At 52.1% G+C, this 19,687-nt stretch overlaps 2 protein-coding genes across 5 annotated transcripts; both read left to right on the top strand.

Annotated features, from left to right (window-relative positions):
- Positions 1-279: 279 nt before the first annotated feature.
- On the top strand, positions 280-5,063 carry LOC150051048 (uncharacterized). 3 transcript variants are annotated; one of them, XM_090349709.1, is made up of 9 exons: positions 280-1,294; positions 1,631-1,735; positions 1,841-1,912; positions 2,480-2,568; positions 2,938-3,189; positions 3,968-4,126; positions 4,241-4,351; positions 4,618-4,770; positions 4,917-5,063. In XM_090349709.1, the coding sequence occupies exons 1-9, from the start codon at positions 852-854 to the stop codon at positions 4,973-4,975; spliced, it is 1,443 nt and encodes a 480-aa protein (XP_090205835.1). In that variant the 5' UTR covers positions 280-851; the 3' UTR covers positions 4,976-5,063. The 3 variants fall into 3 exon arrangements, with proteins under 3 accessions (XP_090205835.1, XP_090205834.1, XP_090205836.1); XM_090349708.1 differs by having other exon boundaries at positions 577-1,294; positions 3,968-4,132; XM_090349710.1 differs by lacking the exon at positions 4,618-4,770 and having other exon boundaries at positions 578-1,294; positions 3,968-4,132.
- Positions 5,064-5,868: 805 nt separating this feature from the next.
- On the top strand, positions 5,869-18,960 carry Acap1 (ArfGAP with coiled-coil, ankyrin repeat and PH domains 1). 2 transcript variants are annotated; one of them, XM_090349707.1, is made up of 22 exons: positions 5,869-5,950; positions 6,498-6,555; positions 9,887-10,006; positions 10,188-10,241; positions 10,332-10,390; positions 10,642-10,825; positions 10,964-11,008; positions 11,133-11,228; positions 11,309-11,383; positions 11,461-11,570; positions 14,213-14,264; positions 14,354-14,454; positions 14,807-14,930; positions 15,018-15,229; positions 15,732-15,801; positions 15,952-16,046; positions 16,132-16,298; positions 16,775-16,947; positions 17,649-17,758; positions 17,848-17,958; positions 18,268-18,317; positions 18,797-18,960. In XM_090349707.1, exons 1-22 carry the CDS (start codon positions 5,898-5,900, stop codon positions 18,895-18,897), a joined length of 2,220 nt encoding a protein of 739 aa, XP_090205833.1. In that variant the 5' UTR covers positions 5,869-5,897; the 3' UTR covers positions 18,898-18,960. The 2 variants fall into 2 exon arrangements, with proteins under 2 accessions (XP_090205833.1, XP_090205832.1); XM_090349706.1 differs by lacking the exons at positions 5,869-5,950; positions 6,498-6,555; positions 9,887-10,006; positions 10,188-10,241; positions 10,332-10,390 and adding an exon at positions 10,393-10,480.
- Positions 18,961-19,687: the final 727 nt, after the last annotated feature.

Below are 19,687 nucleotides of genomic sequence, written 5' to 3'. Positions count from 1 at the left end.
ACGGTAGCTCGCTAAGTGGGGGTCTCCGTCGTCCACACCGGAAGTGTCGCAGTCGCAGTCCCCCCTCACATTACATCACTCCTGTCCGGAGAGGAAAGCACGTTAGATGGCGGCGGGAGGAGCTCGCGGACACGTCAAGCCCAACTCCGAGCGAACTCTTTCTTTTTTTGGTCGGTGGTGAGGCTTGAACTCTGGGCCTGGGCGCTGTCCCTGAGCTCCTGAGCCCCAGGGCCCCGCCCCACCCTGGAGCCACAGCCCCACTTCCGGTTTTCTGGTGATTAACTGGAGAGGAGAGGCTGACGTTCTTTAGTGCCCGGGCTGGCTTTGAACCGCGATCCTCAGACCTCAGCCTCGCGAGTAGCTAGGATGGCAGGCGTGAGCCCCCGGCGCCCCGCTTCAAGCTCCTAGGTTTGAAGGCCACAGATAACCCAAAGAAACCCCGACAGGCAACCTGGAACCACAGCGCTCCCGCTCCCCCGGCCCAGCCCCCGGCGCCCCCGCTCAGCAGGGCTGGGGCGGGCACGTCACAATTCCGACCTGGCGCGGCCTCGCCCGGCCCCCTGCCTACGATTGGCTGGCTCGGGGGAGGGCGGTGATGGCCGGGGGAGGGCGGGAACCAGTCGCTGGGACAAACAAAGAAAATCTCTGGGTGGGACCGCTGGGCCGGGCGAGCCCTCGGGCGGGGCGCTCGGCCTGAGATCCCGAGAGTCCCGCGTCCGCCCTTCGCCTCTCGGGAAGCCGAGGCGGGGCGGACCCCGACCCGAGCCCCGGCGAGGAGGGCGGCTGGGGCGGGGCTATGCGAAGCGGAGCGGCGGGCCGGGCGGACTGAACGCGTGTCCCCGGGTGGGGCCATGGACAAGACGGGGTCTCTTGGAGCTGCCGGTGGCGTCAAGGGAGAGATCCCCGGAAGGACCACCAGGGAAGGGTCCGGCGGGGGCCGAGCCACGGACGCCGACGCCAGACTGCCCCCGAGGGCGGCTGCGTTTCAAGGCTCTGGGCCTCCGTTGTACTCCGGGGGCATCGTAATTCCCTGTCCTAATTCCAGCCGGCCCTCGGACGGAGTCCTGACCCTCGGTTCCTGGCCTGGGGAGGTGGTTGGCCATGGCCTTGGGCCCGCCACCACCCCTGGTCGAGCCAGCGTCCCCGGCATAACTGGGGCGTCCAGTTGCGACCCCGGCGGGCTCAGCCCGGGGTGCAGTGGGCACTCCGGATCTACCTGCTGTGAGGAGCGGCCTCGGAGCATCCTAAAAAACAGCAGCTCCACATTAGTGCAGAAATCACCCGCTGTGGAGAAGTAAGAAACACTCCCCCTTCTTAAAAGGCTAACCAGAGACTGCGGTGGAGTTCCCAGCACCCAGGAGGCGGAGCCATGGGAAGGGGCGGAGCTATGAAGAAAGGGGCGGGGTTCCTGAGAGCTGGCCGGGAGAATCTCTGAGGGCAACTGGGTGGGGAATCAGATTTCTGGTCCCTGGTACAGCATCAGATGCCCAACAAATCGTAGCCACACAGGATCAAGGTCGTCATTGGTCTGACCCTCATCTCTGAAAGGGACTGAGGAGGAAACGGGAGGAACGGGCCACTGAACGATCTCCTCCCCCTCCCCTCGGTTATGTTCTCTCCCCCACCTTAGGAAGTCTCAGCGCTGGGATGAGATGAACATCCTGGCTACCTACCACCCTTCTGACAAAGACTATGGCTTTATGAAGGTGGATGAGCCCAGCACCCCTTACCACAGGTGCCAAGCCCTTGGTCGGGTTTTCCACCGAGATTATTCTTTGTTCTAACAAAGGGACCTGGGGACTCCATATTGCCCCAATCCTGGCACTGCTCCTCTTTGCAGGATGCAGGACAGTGATGAGGACCTATCTGCGGGGCCCTCCTTCAAGGTGACTCCGGAAACACTGTCAGAGAAGTGAGTGTTCTGTCAGTGGAGGTATGCATTGAAATGTGACCATGCAGCTCGTTTTCTTTTTGCCCTCTAAAATAGAGGGGTATATTTTTTGTACTGAAACTTGAACTCAGAGCCTGGGCCCTGTCCCTTAGTGTTCTCAAATTGGTGGTGCTCTACCACCTGAGTCACACTTCCTCTTCCAACTTTGTTGCTGCTCAGTGGAAGATAAGAGTTGTTAGCTGTGTGCCAGTGGCTCATGCCTATAAATCCTAGCTACTTAGGAGGTTGAGATCAAAGTATCCAGATTCAGCCCAGGCACTAATGTCCGTGAGATTCTTTATCTCCAATTAATCACCAGAAAACCAGAAGTGGTGCTGTGGCTCAAGTGGTAGAGCAATAACCTTGAGCTAAAGAGCTCAGGGACAGTGCCCAGGCCTAAAGTTCAAGCCCCAATACAGAAAAAAAAATGCCTATCAAGTCTGACCAGGACCCATGGGGGTGGAATCTGCTAGTTTGGTCCATCCTACCACCTGTTCCCATTATGTTTTTCTCCCTTCTGCATCCCCAACTAGTCTCCCTTCCCTTCAGGTTTGCAACAATGGACAATTTCCTCCCCAAGGTCCTCCAGTATGGAGATAACAGAAACTCGAGGACTACAGATGATTTTTCCAAGACACGTGAGATACAGATAGGGGAATGGGCACTAAATCGAAAGGGAAGGCTTCAGCCAGGCACTGGTAGCTCACTGGTAACTGTAATCCTAGCTATTCAGGAGACTTAAGATTTGAGGATCATAGTTCAAAACCAGCCCAGGCAGTAAAGCCCAGGAGACTTTTACCTCCAAAAAGTCATAAGCTAAAAAGCTTGAGTGCATAGACCCTGAGTTTAAGCCCTAGTTGTGGCACAAAGGAAGGAAGGGAGGGAGGGATAGATGGAGGGAAGGAGGGAGGAAAGAAAAAGAGAAGGAAGGAATGAAGGAGAAAGGAGAAAGGGCAGGCTTTAGTGAGAGTCTGTCAAGAAAGCCAAGCTCTCACATTGGTCCATAGACTCCAGTGATTTTGACAAGCATCGCAAGATACACTACAACGAAGGGAAGTTTCTCAAAGCTCAGAAAAACCTGCCTTTGGACAATGACATGGACAGCAGTGAGAGTAGTTCTGGCATCAGTAGTGGTATTCAAGGTGTGATGATAAATCCAAAGCCCAAGCCTGTGGAGAGAGACTGGACAGGAAGACTGACCAGAGAAATCAAAGACAAGACTGGTCCAGGGACTTCAAGTCGCATCGGAAATGCCAACGGTTAGCAGTGGGAAGCTCTGGGATCTCAAAAGACTTTGTAGTCGAGTGCCAGTTTCAAAGTCCATGTTCCTCTTAGATTTTATGTTCCTCACTTGACCACCATAGTCTTCTGTAGCAGGGCCTACTGTCCTGCTGTCTGGCAGAGACAGTCATAGAAGGTGATCCCAGGAAAAAAATAGGACAGGGCCTGGAGTTTGCTAGAGGGCTTGCCTAACTTGCAGGAAGCCCTGGGTTTGATTCCTCAGTATCATATATACAGGAAAGGCCAGGTGTGGTGGTGTGGCTCAAGTGGGTAGAGCACTAGCCTTGAGAAAGCTCAGGGACAGTGCCCAGGTCCTGAGTTCAAGCCCTAGGACTGGCCCAAAAAAAAAAAAAGAGGGCAGCAAGAGTGGAGTCCCTACTCAGGGTGGCCATCAGAAGGTGAAGAACAGAAAGCCCTATAATCTTAGCTACTTGGGAGGCTGAGATCTGAGGATCACAGATCATAGCTGGCCCAGACTCTCCTATCTCAAAGGAATCAACAAAAAACTGGAAGTGGAGGTGACTCAAGTGGTAAAGCACCAAACTTGGGGGATAAGGGGAGCCACATGAGAGAGTGAGGGCCAGCACCAGTACCAGCGCGCACACACACACACACACCAAGAAGACCACTGAGAATGGAAAGGTCACTGAAGGTTTCCTAATATGGAGGACAAAGTAAGAGACGTAACTGAGATGAGAGTATGGACTACATGGCCACAGCTGGTTGTCACAGACTCTGTTTTGGTGTTTTCCCCAGATTCCTCTGCCTATGGAAGTCATTTCCCCAAAGCTTCAGGTCCCATCCTTATAGAGCAGAATGTCAGTCAGCAACGTAAGGAATTTTACAGCAAAGGAAGATACCTGAGGTCCTGCTCCCACCCGGAGAGTAAAGAGGACACAGAAGATGAGCAGGACAGTGAGAGTGAGGGCAGACAGCCTGGGGGTGTGGTGGGAGGCGGGGGGGGGGGGGCGCGTGGCTGAGAACCAACAGCCAGCTTGCATCCCACAATCCCCATTCCACACTCCACAGGCTTGTCCATGAGCACTGAGGTACATCTGTTGGACCATGCAGGAAGCACCTATAGAGAGCACAAGGCTGCCCACGAGTCCCTGGATATGGCAGTGACAGGACTACAGCCAGGTGAGGGCACCAGGTCACCATCTCCCTGGGCCTAGGCTCTTGGCAAGCTCCCCATCTCCTAGCCTCCCAGTCCTGTTAGGCTAGAGTACATCAGCAACAGGTAGTGATTAAGAGAGACCCTAACACATCCCAGACTCTGAGTTTGCCACTGTAGTCAGAAGGGGTCTTAAGCCTCCCTTGGTTTCTGCTTAGACTTCCATGGAACCTGGCACTACCACTAGCTCTATGGCTTCTTGACTCTTCTCTGCCATCCCACCCCACTCTAGGTACTACCATGTCCTACAAAAACCATAGGTCTCAGGTGTCGTCCAACTGGTGTCAGTGGCTGAGGGCCAAAGGACTAAACTGCCGAAGCCCAGGGAGCTCAGAAAGTAAATGTGAAAGTAGCCAGAATCCTCCAAGTCGGAATGGGCGCACACGTGAGCTCGGGCAGAAATAAGGGGTGCTTTCACTGGTCAGGGAGGCAAAGGGGCTAAGTGAGTAGGATCTAAGAAGTGTAGGGGTCACAGGGGTAAGATCTCATGCCTGCTGCAAGAAAGCCCCTAATCCAACCTCTTCTCTCCAGATGAAACCCTGCGGCCCCAATGGACTCTGGAAAAGGAAACCAGACCATGGAAGATGTAGCTTGATTGGGGTGGGGGTAAGGGTAAGGGCGCTCTTCCCCTGCCTGCACCGCCCTAGGGATAGACAATAAAGAAATGAAGATCAGGAATCCGGGTGCTGTGAATTGAGTGCCCAGGCTGGACCTGCTCTGTTAAGGAGTCAAGCTTTTTCAAGGGTATTCACACAGAGGAAATCAGGAAACAGATCAGAGAGAAGAAGGCTGGGGATAGCTCAGAGACTGGACTCAACAAGAAATAGGATTAGGCCAGGCATGGAGATGCAAATCTGTCATCTCAGCATTTAGGAGACTACTGAAAGATGTCAAGTCAAGGGCTATCTAGTGAAACCCCTGTCTCAAAAACCCAAACCCAAAACCACAAAAGCAAAGAATCTAGGATTTCAACAGGATCCAAGCTACAGCAGGATGGCAATGACTAATACAGTTAATTTACTTTGCCACAAATTTCCCAGTAAAACCTTTTCATTTCACCCTGGAGGGAGGGATTTTCGTTTCCATCTTCCAGATGAGAAACTGAGGAACCAGAAAGTGACAAAGCTAAGATTTGAACCTAACTGGATAAGTCCCCAAACTTAAATCACCATAGGAGAGAGAGAGAGAGAGAGAGACAGAGACACTAGGGCCCCCAAGAGGAAGGTGACGGCAGATAGTCCCTGGGGCGGGGCTGTGGCTTGTCTGATCTCAGGCCCCCTCCTCCTCCCAGGCCCCACCCTTACCCCCTCCTACTTCCAGCAGTCTGCAAGTTTGGGGTGAGAGCTCCTCCTAGGATACCCCTTGCCCTTGGGGGAAAGAATTGCACCCCCAGGTCCGACCCAGCAGAGGATCCTTCCTCATCAACGCTCCTCCTGGGGCAGGGAGTACCTCCATCTGCATCCTCCCCTGCCCGAATCTCTAGGGCCCTCAGCCCGCAGCAGTCAAGCTAAGATGACGGTCAAGCTGGATTTTGAAGAGTGTCTTAAGGACTCACCCCGCTTCCGGTAAGTGCATGCTAAGTGTATGTGGGTCTGGAGATCTGAGGAAGGGAAGATTCAACACACACACACACACACACACACACACGCACACGCACACGCACACGCACACGCACACACCCCTACCTTTCCTCAGGCCAGACTGCCCTTCTGGGAGAAGGCCTCACAGCGACAAGATGGAGGTGGCAGCCCAAAGTGGTACCTATGAAACCAGGGTTCTTCAATGCTTTCCACCCTCTGCCAGTACTTCTGGCTTTTCTATGTCCCCCCACCTCCCCTCCAACTGGGATCCTGCCCCTCCCCCAGCACCTGCTCTAGGGTGGTTAGCAACTTCCTGTCCTAGCCACATCCACCCTTCTTCTCACTCTTCCGGCTGTGGCCTGGGTTATAGTAGCTTCAACCATGCCAAGTGTGTAAGAGCAGGTGGATGACAGCCCTCGAACCAGAAGCTTTATCTGTGCCCACCACCCCAAGACCCCAGTATAAACCCTGATAAGATAGACAACTCAGTACGCCCAATCTCTTTCCCATAACCCCATTCCTTCTTTTCCAGAGCCTCTATAGAGCTGGTGGAAGCTGAAGTGTCAGAACTGGAAACTCGTCTGGAAAAGGTGATCCAGACATGGAGACTGACCCAGAATCAGATTAGGATAAGAGGGGAAGGCCTAGGCAGTCGGGAATGAGTTAAAGGGTTACTGAATGCTAATTCTGTGAAGTAGAAAAATAAAAGCAGTTCTATGTCCTTGCTCAAAGCTAATGCTCTACCACTTGAGCCACAGCTCTACTTTCAGCTTTTAGGTGGGTGATTGGAGATACAAATCTTACATATTTTCTTGCCTAGTTTGGCTTCAAGCCACAATCCACAGATCTCAGCCTCCTGAGTAGCTAGGATTACCTGGCTTTTTTTTTACAGTTCTGGAGCTTGAACTCAGGGCCTTCAATTTTTCTTCAGATTTTTCACTCACAGCTGACTCTACCTTTTGAGCCACACTTGTAGTTCAACATTTTGCAGGTCAGTTAGAAATAGAGTCTTGGATTTCTGATCTGTCTGTTTTTGAACTTTGGGTCTCCCTGTCTCAGCTTCCTAAGTCGCTTGCATTACCCAGCTTCTCTTAGTTTCCTTCCTTACCTTTTCCTCCTCCTCCTCCTCCTTCTGTTCCTCCTCCTTCTCCTCCTCATCCTTCTTCTCTTCTTCCTTCTCCTCCTCCTCCTTCTCCTTCTCTCTCTCTTTTCTCTTTCTCCCTCTTTCTTTCTCTCTCTCTTCCTCCTTTCTTTCTTTCTTTCTTTTTTTTTTTTTGCTAGTCCTGGAGCTTGAACACAGGGCCTGAGCACTGCCCTTGGGCTTTCCTCAAGGCACTACCACTCTACCACTCTACCACTCTACCACTACCACTTTAGCATAACTTCTGGCTTTTTCTGTGTATGTGATACCAATGAATCAAACTAGGGCTTCATGCATGCTAGGCAAACACTGGTACCACTAGGCCATGTTCCCAGGCCCCCTTTCTTTTTTCTTGTCCGTTGTGGGCCTGGGCACTGTCTCTGAGCTTTTTCTACCCAAATCTAACACTACCACTTTTGGCCACAGATCTACTTCGTTTCCTGGTAGTGAATTGGAGATGAGTCTCACAGACTTCCATGCCTGGGGCTGGCTTTGAACTGTGATGCTCAGAGATCAGCCTCCTGAGTAGCTAGGATTACAGGCATGAGCCACCAGCGCCCAACAAGGCAGCTAGTTCTTGCTACACCCAAGAATAGGATTCTACATATGTGTATCATTGGAGCATATCTGCCACACTTGCTTATTTGTTTCTTATACAGTTTCCCTTGCTAGAATGTGACAGGAGGGTTTTGTGTTTTGCTTTTGCGGAATGCTATATGCCATCAGGCCTATACCATAGCCTGAAAGCTAGTAGGTTACCAATCTATTTTCTCTTTCTGTTTCTATTCTTTGAGATAAAGTGAAGTTGAGGGAGGTCATCTCATATCTCACTTTGTTGTCCAGGCTGGCCTTCAATTCTTTTTTTTTTTTTTTGTGGGTCATGGGGCTTTGAATTCTGGACCTGGGTGCTGTCCCTGAGCTCATTAGCCCATTACTACCACCCTACCCTTGAGCCACAGCCCCACTTCTCGTTTTCTAGTGATTAACTGGAGATAAGATTCTCACATTCTTGGGTTAGGAGTTTGGCCTAGTGGGAGAGTGGTTGACTAGCATGCATGAAGACCCAGGTTAGATTCCTCGGTACCACATACATAGAAAAAAGCCAGAAGTGATGCTGAGGCTCAAGTAGTAGAGCTCTAGCCTTAAGAAAGTCAAGGACAGTGCTCAGGCCCTGAGCTCAAGCACAGAACTGGCAAAAAAAAAAAAAAAAAAAATCTCATGTTCTTTAGTGTCCAGGCTGGCTTTGAACCACAGTCCTCAGATCCCAGACTCCTGAGTAGCTAGGACTACAGGCGTGAGCCACTACACGCAGCTGGCCTTCACTTCTTGAGCTCAAACTTTTTCCTGCCTCAGCCTCCTGAGACTACAGACACACTCAACTGTACACATTTTTTTGGGGGGTGGGGGTGGGGGAGGTGGGTCATAGGGCTGGAACTCTGGGCCTGTGCGCTGTCCCTGAGCAATTCAGCTCAAGGCTAGTACTCTTACTATTTGGGTCAGCGCCACTTCCGGTTTTCTGGTAGTTAATTGGAGATGAGTCTTAGGACTTCCCTGTCCTGGCTGGCTTTGAACCGTGATCTTCAGATTTCAGCCAGTGTTTGTTTTCTGGGGCTTGAACTCAAGGCCTGGGCACTGTCTTTGGACACTTTTTGCTCAAGGCTAGTACTCTGCCGCCATTTGAGCCATAGCACTACTTTCAGCTTTTTCTGTGTATGTGGTACCAAGGAATCAAACCTAGGGCTTTGTGCAGGTTAGAACAGCACTCTACCAGGAGGCTACACTCTGCTCCTGGCACTCAAAAAAAAATATGTGTGTGTGTGTGTGTGTGTGTATGTATGTATGTATATATATATGGAAATATATATATATATATATGTCATGGAGCTTGAACTCGGCCTGGGCACTGTTCCTGAGCTCTTTAGCTCAGGGAGCTGGGCTTCAATTTGGGGGTCTCAAGCTATCATTTGGCCTTCTCTGCTCGTGTCCAGGCCCTAAGTTTAAGCCCCAGGATATAGCTACTTAAGAGGATAAGATCTGAGAATCTCAGTTTAATTATTTTTATTATTTTTTTTTAAAATTACTACTGTGATGGACCTGTGTATTTGGTGAAAATAAAAGGTTTAATTAAAAAAAAAAATTTGAGAGCTGGGAGCGTAGCCTAGTGGTAGAGTGCTCGCTTAGCATGCATGAAGCCCTAGTTTCGAGTCCCTGGTACCACATACTCAGAAAAAGCCAAAGTAGGACAGAACCCAGGTTCTGAGTTCAAGTTGCAGGGCTGCTTCACAAAAACTAAACAAAATCCAAATTTTTGAGTTAATCATAAATTACAGTAATAGCCAAGAGGCCCATTTACTCAGTCACCCCAGCTTCCCTCAGTGGCAGAGCTTACACAACTTTGCTGCATTGCCAGTATCAGGAAAGAAAGTAACATTGGCATAAGACACTTAACAATGAAGTTTGCTCCTTCTCTACCCCTTACTCCCTCTCTACTTCCCTCTCCTTTTCCTCCCCCCACCTCCTCTCTTCTGACAGTGGCTTTAGAGACTGGCTGAGAGGAATGGGCAGGGTTTTGTATCAGAGCCAACAACAGCCAAACAGGCAGAGCTCACAGAGCAGGTGCTTATTAGGGCTGAAAGCTAAACCTGGCTGGAGGGAAAGTGGGTGAAGCCGGAAAAGGGAAACATCGCCTTGGGCAAGGAGAGAATTGGGGCATGGATGGAGGGTGTCAGCTGTTCTGGGGGCTGACAGCACCATTCTCTGTTTCCCTCATTCTTCCCCAGCTCCTCAAGCTGGGCACGGGCCTCCTGGAAAGTGGGCGTCATTACCTCGCTGCCAGCCGTGCCTTCATCGTTGGCATTTGTGATTTAGCTCACTTGGGTCCACCAGAGCCCATGATGGCGGTATGTGAGTCTGAACCTGGGTGAGCTGGGGAGAGCTGGGGATGAGGAGATGCTATAAGGAGAAGAGGACTAGCAGGGCTAAGTCTGTGCCATTTAGGGCAGCCTTAGTAGGAAGAGTCTAGAATGGGAAGTCCCTGCTGTCCCACACCTGGTACTCTCTCTGTGCCTTTTCTTCTCCCAGGAATGTCTGGAGAAATTCACTGTGAGCCTGAACCACAAGCTAGACAGCCACTCAGTGAGTGGGGGAAGGGAGGGGTGGGAGGCAGAGATGGGGCATGGTTGCCTGTGGTCCTGATCCCCACTTGCCATCTTCTGCTTCCTTTAGGAACTTCTTGACGCTACTCAACATACACTGCAGCAGCAAATCCAGTCCCTGGTCAAGGAGTGAGATGGGAGGGAATGGGGCCTCGTTTCCCAGAAACCAGCTCTCTAGCCCTTTACCACAGGGGCCCTTCTGATGGAAGCAGCTGTGAGGTTGGGGGTTTCTAGTGGCTTGATCTCTATCCCTCCATCCTAAGGATGCCCTTGGATTTCTGACTGTGCATAAGGGTGCATGCTGGTGGGCCTTTCTTGGGACTACTCTACTGGGAGCAGGTGGATCCATCTGTGATTCTGTGTTGTCCTCTCCTTCCCAGAGGCCTCCGGGACTTCCGAGAGGCTCGTCGGGATTTCTGGCGGGGAGCTGAAAGCCTGGAAGCTGCCCTTGCCCATAATGCAGAGGTCCCCAGGCGCCGTGCCCAGGAGGCAGAAGAGGCTGGAGCTGCCCTGAAGACTGCTCGAGCTGGGTACCGGGGACGAGCTTTGGATTATGCCCTTCAGGTGCTTGCCCCAGCCTCTCCTCCCAGGGTGCCAGGGCCTCAGGTGTCCTAATCTCAAGGCTGGTAAATCCCTCGTATGTAGTAGTGAGGGGTGCTGCTATGATTTCAAAACTCATGTGAGGACTTTTGGGGCCTTCAGATCAATGTGATTGAGGACAAGAGGAAGTTTGACATCATGGAGTTTGTAAGTTCTGGTATTGGTGGGGTGGTGGGGGCAGGCAGAAGGGAGCCTGCTGACCAACAGCAGGAAGGGAGATGGAGAAAGAGGTTCTTCCTCTGCTCTGTGCCCTGCCCATCTTGTCCTCCAGGTGTTACGTTTGGTGGAAGCTCAGGCTACCTATTTCCAGCAAGGCCACGAGGAGCTGAGCCAGCTGGCCCAGTATCGCAAGGAGTTAGGTGCCCAGGTAGGACCCCTTGGAATCAGAAGATTGTTAGGCTTGAGTGAGGGAGGCTTGCATATCTGAGATGCCTCTTCTATGCCCAGTTGCACCAGCTGGTCTTGAACTCGGCACGAGAGACAAGAGACATGGAACAGAGACATGTGTTGCTGAAACAGAAGGTGAGGGCTGGGACTGTGGGTAACAGGGGTATGGCTTTGGTCTCTGCCCACCTCACTTGACTGTCCTGTGTCCCCAGGAGCTAGGAGGGGAAGAACCAGAGCCAAGTCTAAAGCAGGGGCCTAATGGCCTTATTGTGGAAGGACATCTCTTCAAACGGGCCAGCAACGCATTTAAGACCTGGAGCAGGTAAGGAGAGGACACTCAAGTAAACCAACCAAAGTCATTTTGTTTTCTGGTACTGAGAGGTTGAACCCATGGCGTCATGCTCACCTAGCATGTGCTGTACTACTTGGGCCACAGTCCCAGACCTTTTGTTTATAAGTTATGCTTGTGTGTTTATGTGTGTGTGTGTGTATGTGTGTGCTCATATGCACTCGTATGTAATGCTGGTCCTAGGGCTTGAACTCAGCACATTGTCCCTGAGCTTTTGTGTTCAAGGCTAGTACTCTTATCACTTTGGGCCACAGATCCATTTCTGGCTTCTTGGTAGTTAATTGGAGATGAGTCTCATGGACTTTCCTGCCCAAGCTGATTTTGAATGTCAATCCTCAGGTCTCAGCCTCCTGAGTAGCTAGGCTGACAGGTGTGAGCCATCATCACCTTCTGTAAGCTGTGCTTGAGTTAAGGTTTTGCTAAGTCCTTTTCCCAGGTGTGTGTGTGTGTGTGTTATACTGGGGCTTGACTTGGGGCCTGGGCACTGTCTCTCAGCTTGTTCCCTCAAGGCTGACATTTTTCCACTTAAAGCACAACTCTTTTTCTGGCCTTTTGGTCGTCAGTTGGAAATGAGAGTCTCATGGCCTTTCCTGCCTGGCCTGGCTTGAGACTGGGATGCTCAGATCTCAGCCTCCTGAGGAGCTAGGATTATAGATGTGAGCCATTGGTACATGGCTTTTTGCCTACCTGTTTGTTTGCCTGCTTGCCTGCCTGCCTGGCCTGCCTGGCCTGCCTTCCTTTCTTTGCCAGTACTGAGACTTGAACTCAGGGTCTTTTTCTTTTTCTTTTCTTTTCTTTTGCCAGTCCTGGGCCTTGAGCTCAGGGCCTGAGCACTATCCTTGGACTTTCTCAAGGCTAGAACTCTACCACTTGAGCCACAGCACCATTTCTGGCTTTTTTTCTATGCATGTGGAACCGAGGAATTAAACCCGGGTCTTCGTGCATGCTAGACAAGCACTCTACCACTAGGCCAAACTCCCGGCCCTGAACACAAGGTCTTTTAAGACCTTATGCTTATCCTTTTTTTTTTTTGGGTGGGGGGGTTGGTCATGGGGCTTGATCTCAGCCTGGGCACTGTCCCTGAGCTCTTCAGCTCAAAGACCTTATGCTTTTTATTTGTCCTTTTTGTTCATGCTGATGCTCTATGTACTTGAGCCATACCTGAAGTTCTAATTTTTTTTGTGGGGGGGTTCATGGGGCTTGAACTCTGGACTTGAGCTCTTCAGCTTAAGGCTATTGACCTCCCCTACTTCCCATTTTCTAGTGATTAATTGGAGATAAAAGTCTCTTGGCTTTAGATTGCCGAGACTGGCTTTGAACAGCGATCCTCAGATCGCAGTCTCCTGAGTAGCTAGGATTACAGGCGTGAGCCACTGTGCGGGCTTGCAGTTCTGATTTTTGCTGGTTAATTAATTAGAATTTTTCTGAACATGCTGGCTCCAAACCATGATCCTCAGATCTCATTCAACCTCTTAAATGCCCATGGCTGGTCTTGAACTCAAGATCCTGTGACCCTGAGTCCTTAGTAGTTGGGGTTACATCCCACTGTGTCTGGCATTTTCTGAGTAGTGGTTTTAATGTGCCAAGTACAGAAGAAGAAAAAAAAACAGACAAAAAACCATTTTATAGAATATACATTCCATCAACAAAAACAGACAATAAGCATAAGAAGTAAGTTAGGTTGTTTGTTATATTAGAAAGTAAGGGCCGAGTGTGTGGCCTAGTGGTAGAGTGCCCATCTAACATGCATAAAGCCCTGGGTTTGATTCTTTGGTACCACATACACAGAAAAAGTTGGTGCTGTGGCTCAATGGTAGAGCATCAACCTTGAGCAAAAAAAAATAAAGAAACTCAAGAATCGTGCCCAGGCCCTGAGTTCAAGTCCCAGAACTGGCAAAAAAAAAAAAAAGAATACCATGCCAGTGCTGGCGGCTCATGCCCATAATCCTAGCTATTCAGGAGGCTGAGATCTGAGGATTGCAGTGTGAAGCCAGCCTGAGCAGGAAAGTCTTATTCCAATTAATCATAGTGAAAGCTGCAAGAGTGGTGTAGTTCAAGTGGCAGAGTGCTAATCTTGAGCAAAAGGAGCCCAGAGACAGTGCCCAGGCCTAGAGTTCAAGGCCTCGGACCAAAAAAATAATAATACTGCCATAGAAAGGAAAGAATACAGGGGCTGGGAGTTTGGCCTAATGGTAGAGTGCTTGCCTACCAGGAATGGAAAAAAAAATATGTGTATAGTGTATGTTTGATTTCTTGGTACCATATATGTAGAAAAAAAGCCAGAAAGGGTGCTATAGCTCAAGTGGTATCTAGCCTTGAAAAAGCCCACAGACAGTGCTCAGGCCCTGAGTTCAAGTCCAAGACTGGCAAGAAAAGAAAAGAATACAGTGGAGAACATGGCACACTGTGCAGGCAGTGCAATTGTCTTTTCTTTTCTTTTGGTGCTGAGGATCAAACCTTAGGTCTTCAGACATTGCTAAGCAAAAGCAATCCTGGATGCTAGGCAAGCACTCTACCACTAGACCACGCTCCTGGCCCCCCACAGCCTCTCTTCTGTCCCTTCTTGTGCCTTATCCAAGGCTGTCCTTATTTATGACTATATTCACCTCCTCCAGACGCTGGTTCACCATTCAGAACAACCAGCTGGTATACCAGAAGAAGTATAAGGTGGGTAGGTGCTGGATGCCTGGGTTCCAGGGAAACTCAGCCGTTCCCTGTGGCTGGTCATCAGCATCCTCATCACCTCCTTCTGCCAGGACCCTGTGACTGTGGTGGTGGATGACCTTCGACTCTGCACAGTAAAACACTGCCCAGACTCAGAAAGGCGCTTCTGCTTTGAGGTGGTTTCTACCAGCAAGTGAGTATAATCCCCAGAGGTGACACTCTAAAGTCTGTTTAGCAACCAGAAAGGCAGGGCAGTCAAAATGGAGCCCTCATCTCCAATGTCGTCTGAGCACTGTCCCCAGACTTCTTTTGCTCAAGGCTAGCACTCTATCACTTACCCATAGCACCACTTGTGGCCTTTTCCGTTTATGTGGTACTGATGATTTGAACTCAGGGCTTCAAGGCTAGGCAAGCACTCTACCACTAGGCCCCACAATAAACAGCATCCTCAGTAGAACTGGAAAAAAAAAGTGGAATATAAGCTGATTCTCAGCCTGTCCACTCTACTCCTTGGCCCCACCCTGTCACCCCAACCCCGACCCTAGGTCCTGCCTGCTCCAGGCTGACTCTGAGCGCCTCCTGCAGCTGTGGATCAGTGCTGTGCAGAGCAGCATTGCCTCGGCCTTCAGCCAGGCTCGCCTAGACGACAGCCCCAGAGGGCCCGGCCAGGTACCTTGATCTGTGGGTGCAAAAGCCCTGCTTCCCTAGGAGATGGACGGGTCCCCTGGTCATCCTCTCTTCTCTGATCTTTGTCAGGCCCCAGGACACCTGGCCCTTGGCTATGCTGCCACTCTGGGCTGTGGAGGGACAGTCAGGGGAAGGGAGCCGGGGGGAGCTGGGCATGTGGCAGCCCAGGTGCAGAGTGTGGACGGCAACGCCCAGTGCTGTGACTGCAGGGAGCCAGCCCCAGAGTGGGCCAGCATCAATCTTGGTGTCACCCTCTGCATTGAGTGCTCCGGAATCCACAGGTCATTTCCTTACAATTCTGCTTCTCCTCGCTCCTGGGTGGCCTCCCTGCCCTGCTCTGTTTTGCCCTGTCTTCCTCTTCCCTGATGCTTATGTCATGTGTGTCCCGTGCTGGACCATGCCTGCAGGGGTACAAGACGCAACGAGGTGGGCATAGCCCAATGAAGTGACCTGGTCTGTCCAAGTTTGGGGGCCTCCCACAGGGAGGTATTGGCTTGGGTAGAAGAAGGGGTGGTGAGGCTTGTAGCATAGATATAAGGCTCTTATCCCCAGTCGATTTGGTGCAAGGAGGGAGGAGAATGACATGGGAAGAATTGTTCAGGCCAAAGTGCTATGGGAGAAGAGAGGTAGCTGGAGAAGAAAGGTAGCTGGAGAAGAGAGGTAGCTGGAGAGGATGAAACATAGATAAAGTAGAAGAAACTACCAGAACTCTGCTTCAAGTTCTTTCCAGAGTGACAGCAGTCTCAAGCCCCAGAAGCCATACTTCCCTCTCTGCTCCTCTAGGAGCCTTGGTGTTCATTTCTCCAAAGTCCGATCTCTGACCCTGGACTCCTGGGAGCCAGAACTAGTGAAGGTAACCGGGGGTTTGATAAAGACTGTGAACACGAAGGATTGGAGAGCCCTTAAAGGCCCAGACATTTAACTATATAGTATCTTTCTTTCTCTCCTTTTTCCTCCGTCTGTCTGTCTCCTCCACTCCTGCCCATGTCTGGGCCCCCTGAAGCTTATGTGTGAACTGGGAAATGTTGTCATTAACCAAATCTATGAGGCCCGTGTGGAGTCCATGGCAGTGAAGAAGCCAGGCCCCACCTGCTCCCGGTGAGGTTGGGGTGCAGGTGCCAAGGGGTCCCCCCATGTGGAGGAAGATGGGGAGAAAGAATGTTCCCTTTTTCTTCCCCAACAGGCAGGAGAAGGAGGCCTGGATTCATGCTAAATATGTAGAGAAGAAGTTCCTGACCAAACTTCCTGAGATCCGAGGGCGAAGGGGTGGCAGGGGACCCCCAAGAGGACATCCTCCTGTGCCCGCAAAGCCTTGCATCAGGCTCCGGCCAGGGAATATATCTAAGCCAGGTATAGAGTTGGTTGGACATTTGCTGAATGTCTTCTATGTGCCAGAATTGTGCCAGGCCCTATAGGGGCCACTAGGGGCTTATAATGGGGTGTAGTACTAAATATAAGGAGAATATGGGCTGGGGAAGGCTACATAAGAGACATCTACAGCATGAGAAGAGACAGGAGATTTGGGGATCTCCAAGACCTTAGGAAGAAGGGCGGGAGCTGAGTCTTGTTGTCAGCTCACTTGAGATCTAGCCCGTTGGGGTGGTTGGACAGGATGAGGTTAGTAGCTAACCCCTACTCCTCCCTCCCCATATACCTACACACACTTTCATGTAATCACACCCATGTCACCATGATCTTGAGTCACAAAGGCCTCCCACAATTTCAAAGTAACCTGTCTTCATGGCCGCATGGGGGGACAGCTTGAAGGTTCCCTCTGCAGACTCAGCACTGATTCCCTCTCTTAACTAAACTCACTCCTCTAACAGAGACTCCCTGTGAGGACCTGGGAAGCCTACACCCCGGGGCCTTGCTGTTCCGGTCTGCTGGGCAGCCTCCATCCCTTCCCACCATGGCTGATGCCCTTGCCCATGGAGCTGATGTCAACTGGGTCAATGGGGGCCAGGAGAATGCCACACCACTGATCCGTGCCACGGCTGCTGTGAGAGCCAAGCTGACCTCCCTACCCCACCCTACCCGAAGGCTCCTGGGAGAGATAAGCAATACACATTGGTTGCTAAGTGTGTGATTTAAAGACAGATAACCTAAATTTAAGTTCAGGCCACTTCCAGGCAGTTTTGAAGAAGTTCACAATCTCTTTTTGCCTCAGTATCCAAATCTGTAAAATATAGATAGCATAACAGATAAGAAATCTAGTCTGATAACATTGTGCTATGCATTCCATATGTAAGACTATTACTATGTACTGCAAATATATATATGGATTTCATATATAAAAGCCAGAGCCAGCCAGGTATGGCTTGTAATCCAAGCTCCTCAGGATGCTGAGATCTGGGGATCAAGGTTCCAAGCCAGCCTGGGCAGGAAGGTCTATGAGATTCTTATCTCCAATGAACCAGCAAAAAACTGGACATGGAGCTATGGATCAAGTGGTAAAGTGCCAGCCTTGGGGGGGGGAAGGATGTGTTCAACCCCAGTACTAGCCAGGGAGAAAAAAGTGGAAATGGAGTTATGGCTCAAGTGGTAGAGCACTAGTCTTGAGCAAAAAAGCTCAGGGACGGGGACCAGGCACCCAACGCTGGCACACTGGCACACACACAGCCACAGCCAAGCCTACTTACCATACCTAAACCACTTGGAAATGCACCTGTAAAGATGCTCTTTGTTGACTCCCCCATGCAGAATTCTCTTCTGGCCTGCGAGTTTCTTCTCCAGAATGGAGCAAATGTGAACCAAGCAGACAGTGCCGGCCGTGGACCACTCCACCATGCAACCATTCTGGGCCACACTGGGTAAGACCTGCTACTTCGCTACTTCATAGCTGTGGGGGAGAGCAGTTGACTTGAGGGATAGGGCTGCTGAGTTTGTCTGTTCTCTCCAGGCTCGCCTGCCTATTCCTGAAACGGGGTGCTGATTTGGGGGCCCGGGACTCTGAGGGTAGGGATCCTCTAACCATCGCCATGGAAACAGCCAACGCAGACATCGTCACCTTGTGAGAAAACCCCCAAGGCTGGGGCTACAGCTTGAACAATCTATCCATCAGGATGTGGCTAATGCCAGGCCCCAAATTTGTCATTAAGATCCAGGGAGGAGTGAGGCTAGGCAAGAGAAAGGAGACTCCCTGTGTGGATAGGGGGTGTGGAGTGGGAAGGTAAGCGCAGTCACTTTGCTGACTTCGCTGACTGGAATCTTTTTAAGATTCTGATGAGACAGACGAATGAAACACAATTCCGGTGAAAGGATGGGGTGTTGGGAAGGGGTGAAACTAACGTCATTTATTTTGTAACTCCCACCTCTGCAGGCTCCGATTGGCAAAGATGAGGGAGGCTGAAGCAGCCCAGGGCCAGGGAGGTAAAGTATTCACCTATACTCAGCCCAGGCCCCACAGGAATTCTGGTATTTTGGCCTTTGCTTACCTGTCCACCCCCCTCGTGTCCAGCTGCATTAACGCCGTTGTTTATTCAACAAATATGTATTGGGCCAGACACTGGTGGCTCATGCCTGTAATCCTAGGAGCCTGAGCTATGAGAATCATGGTTCAAAGTCAGCCTGGGCAGGAAAAGTCCCTGAGGCTCTTATCTCCAATTAAACCAAGAAAACAGGAAGTGGCTCAAGGTGGCGGAGCGCCAGCCTCGAGCTGAAGAGCTCGGGGACAGCGCCCTGAGTTCAAGCCACCCCACCTCCAAACAACAACGAGGAAAAAACAAACCCAGCACAAATACGCACTGGGCCCATCCACACACTAGGCTCTCGGAATGCAGCGAAGGGTAGCCGCCTGCGCCCCCCTGCGCTCCCCAGCTGCCTTCCCACACTCCCCGCCTTCCTTTCAGGAGATGAGACTTATCTTGATATCTTCCGAGACTTCTCCCTCATGGCATCCGACGACCCAGAAAAGCTGAGCCGTCGGAGTCACGACCTCCACACGCTTTGATCCCGAGCTCGTCCCCTCCCCCTCCCTGCCCCCCTCACCCGGCCTCTTCGCCCATTAAAGCCTCTATGCTTTGCTTTTTCCTTTGTATTGCATTTATGGGGCGCCACCCCGGGGTGGGGGCTGCGGCCGGGCGCCGGGGGAGCCGCCGGGGGGGCGTGGCCTCGCCCCAGCGGCGGGGGGCGGGGCGCCCCACGGGGCCAGGCTCCCGGGGGAAGGCCCCGGGCTCGGGGCGGGGGTCGGGTCGGCCCTGCCCCGGGCAGTGTGCCCAGGACGGAGGAGGCATCCCCGGAATGCGGTGGCTCAGCAGCGCTCGCCCCCTCGGGGATGCCCGGGCGCCGCCGGGGTTCGGTCCCCCCGCTGGGGGCGGTGGGCACTGGGCGCTCCGGACACCAGGGAGCAGACGTGAGGCCGGGCACACCTGGAGGGCCGCGGGCCATCGCGGCCACATCCGGGGAGACGCGCGTGAGTCACCCTGGCGTCCCGCCCGTCGGGTCCCGTCCGCGCCCGGTCCCCGGGGGTCAGCTCCCACCTCCGCAGGGGCCGCGGGGGCGGGGCGGGGGCGGGGCCGGGAGGGCGGGGCTCTCTTAAAGGGCCAGTGGCCGCTGCCCTTAGGCCACTTCCTGGGGGCGGAGAGGACCTCAGTAGCCGGCAATAACTAGGAAAGGCGGAGGCCCGGGGGTTCCGAGCTTCTCGCGGCTGCTTCCATCGGATCCCCGGGACCCACCCTGCTCAGACTGAGTGCGCATCCTCGGCGGGCGCCCAGCCGATCCCGGGCGATTGGCCGTCGGCT

The sequence above is a fragment of the Megascapheus bottae genome, chromosome 17 (assembly GCF_031878675.1).
Source record: "Megascapheus bottae isolate mThoBot1 chromosome 17, mThoBot2.hap1, whole genome shotgun sequence".
NCBI lineage: Eukaryota > Metazoa > Chordata > Mammalia > Rodentia > Geomyidae > Megascapheus > Megascapheus bottae.
The sequence above is the reverse complement of the archived record's forward strand: the minus strand, read 5'-3'. Positions and strand labels throughout refer to the sequence as shown.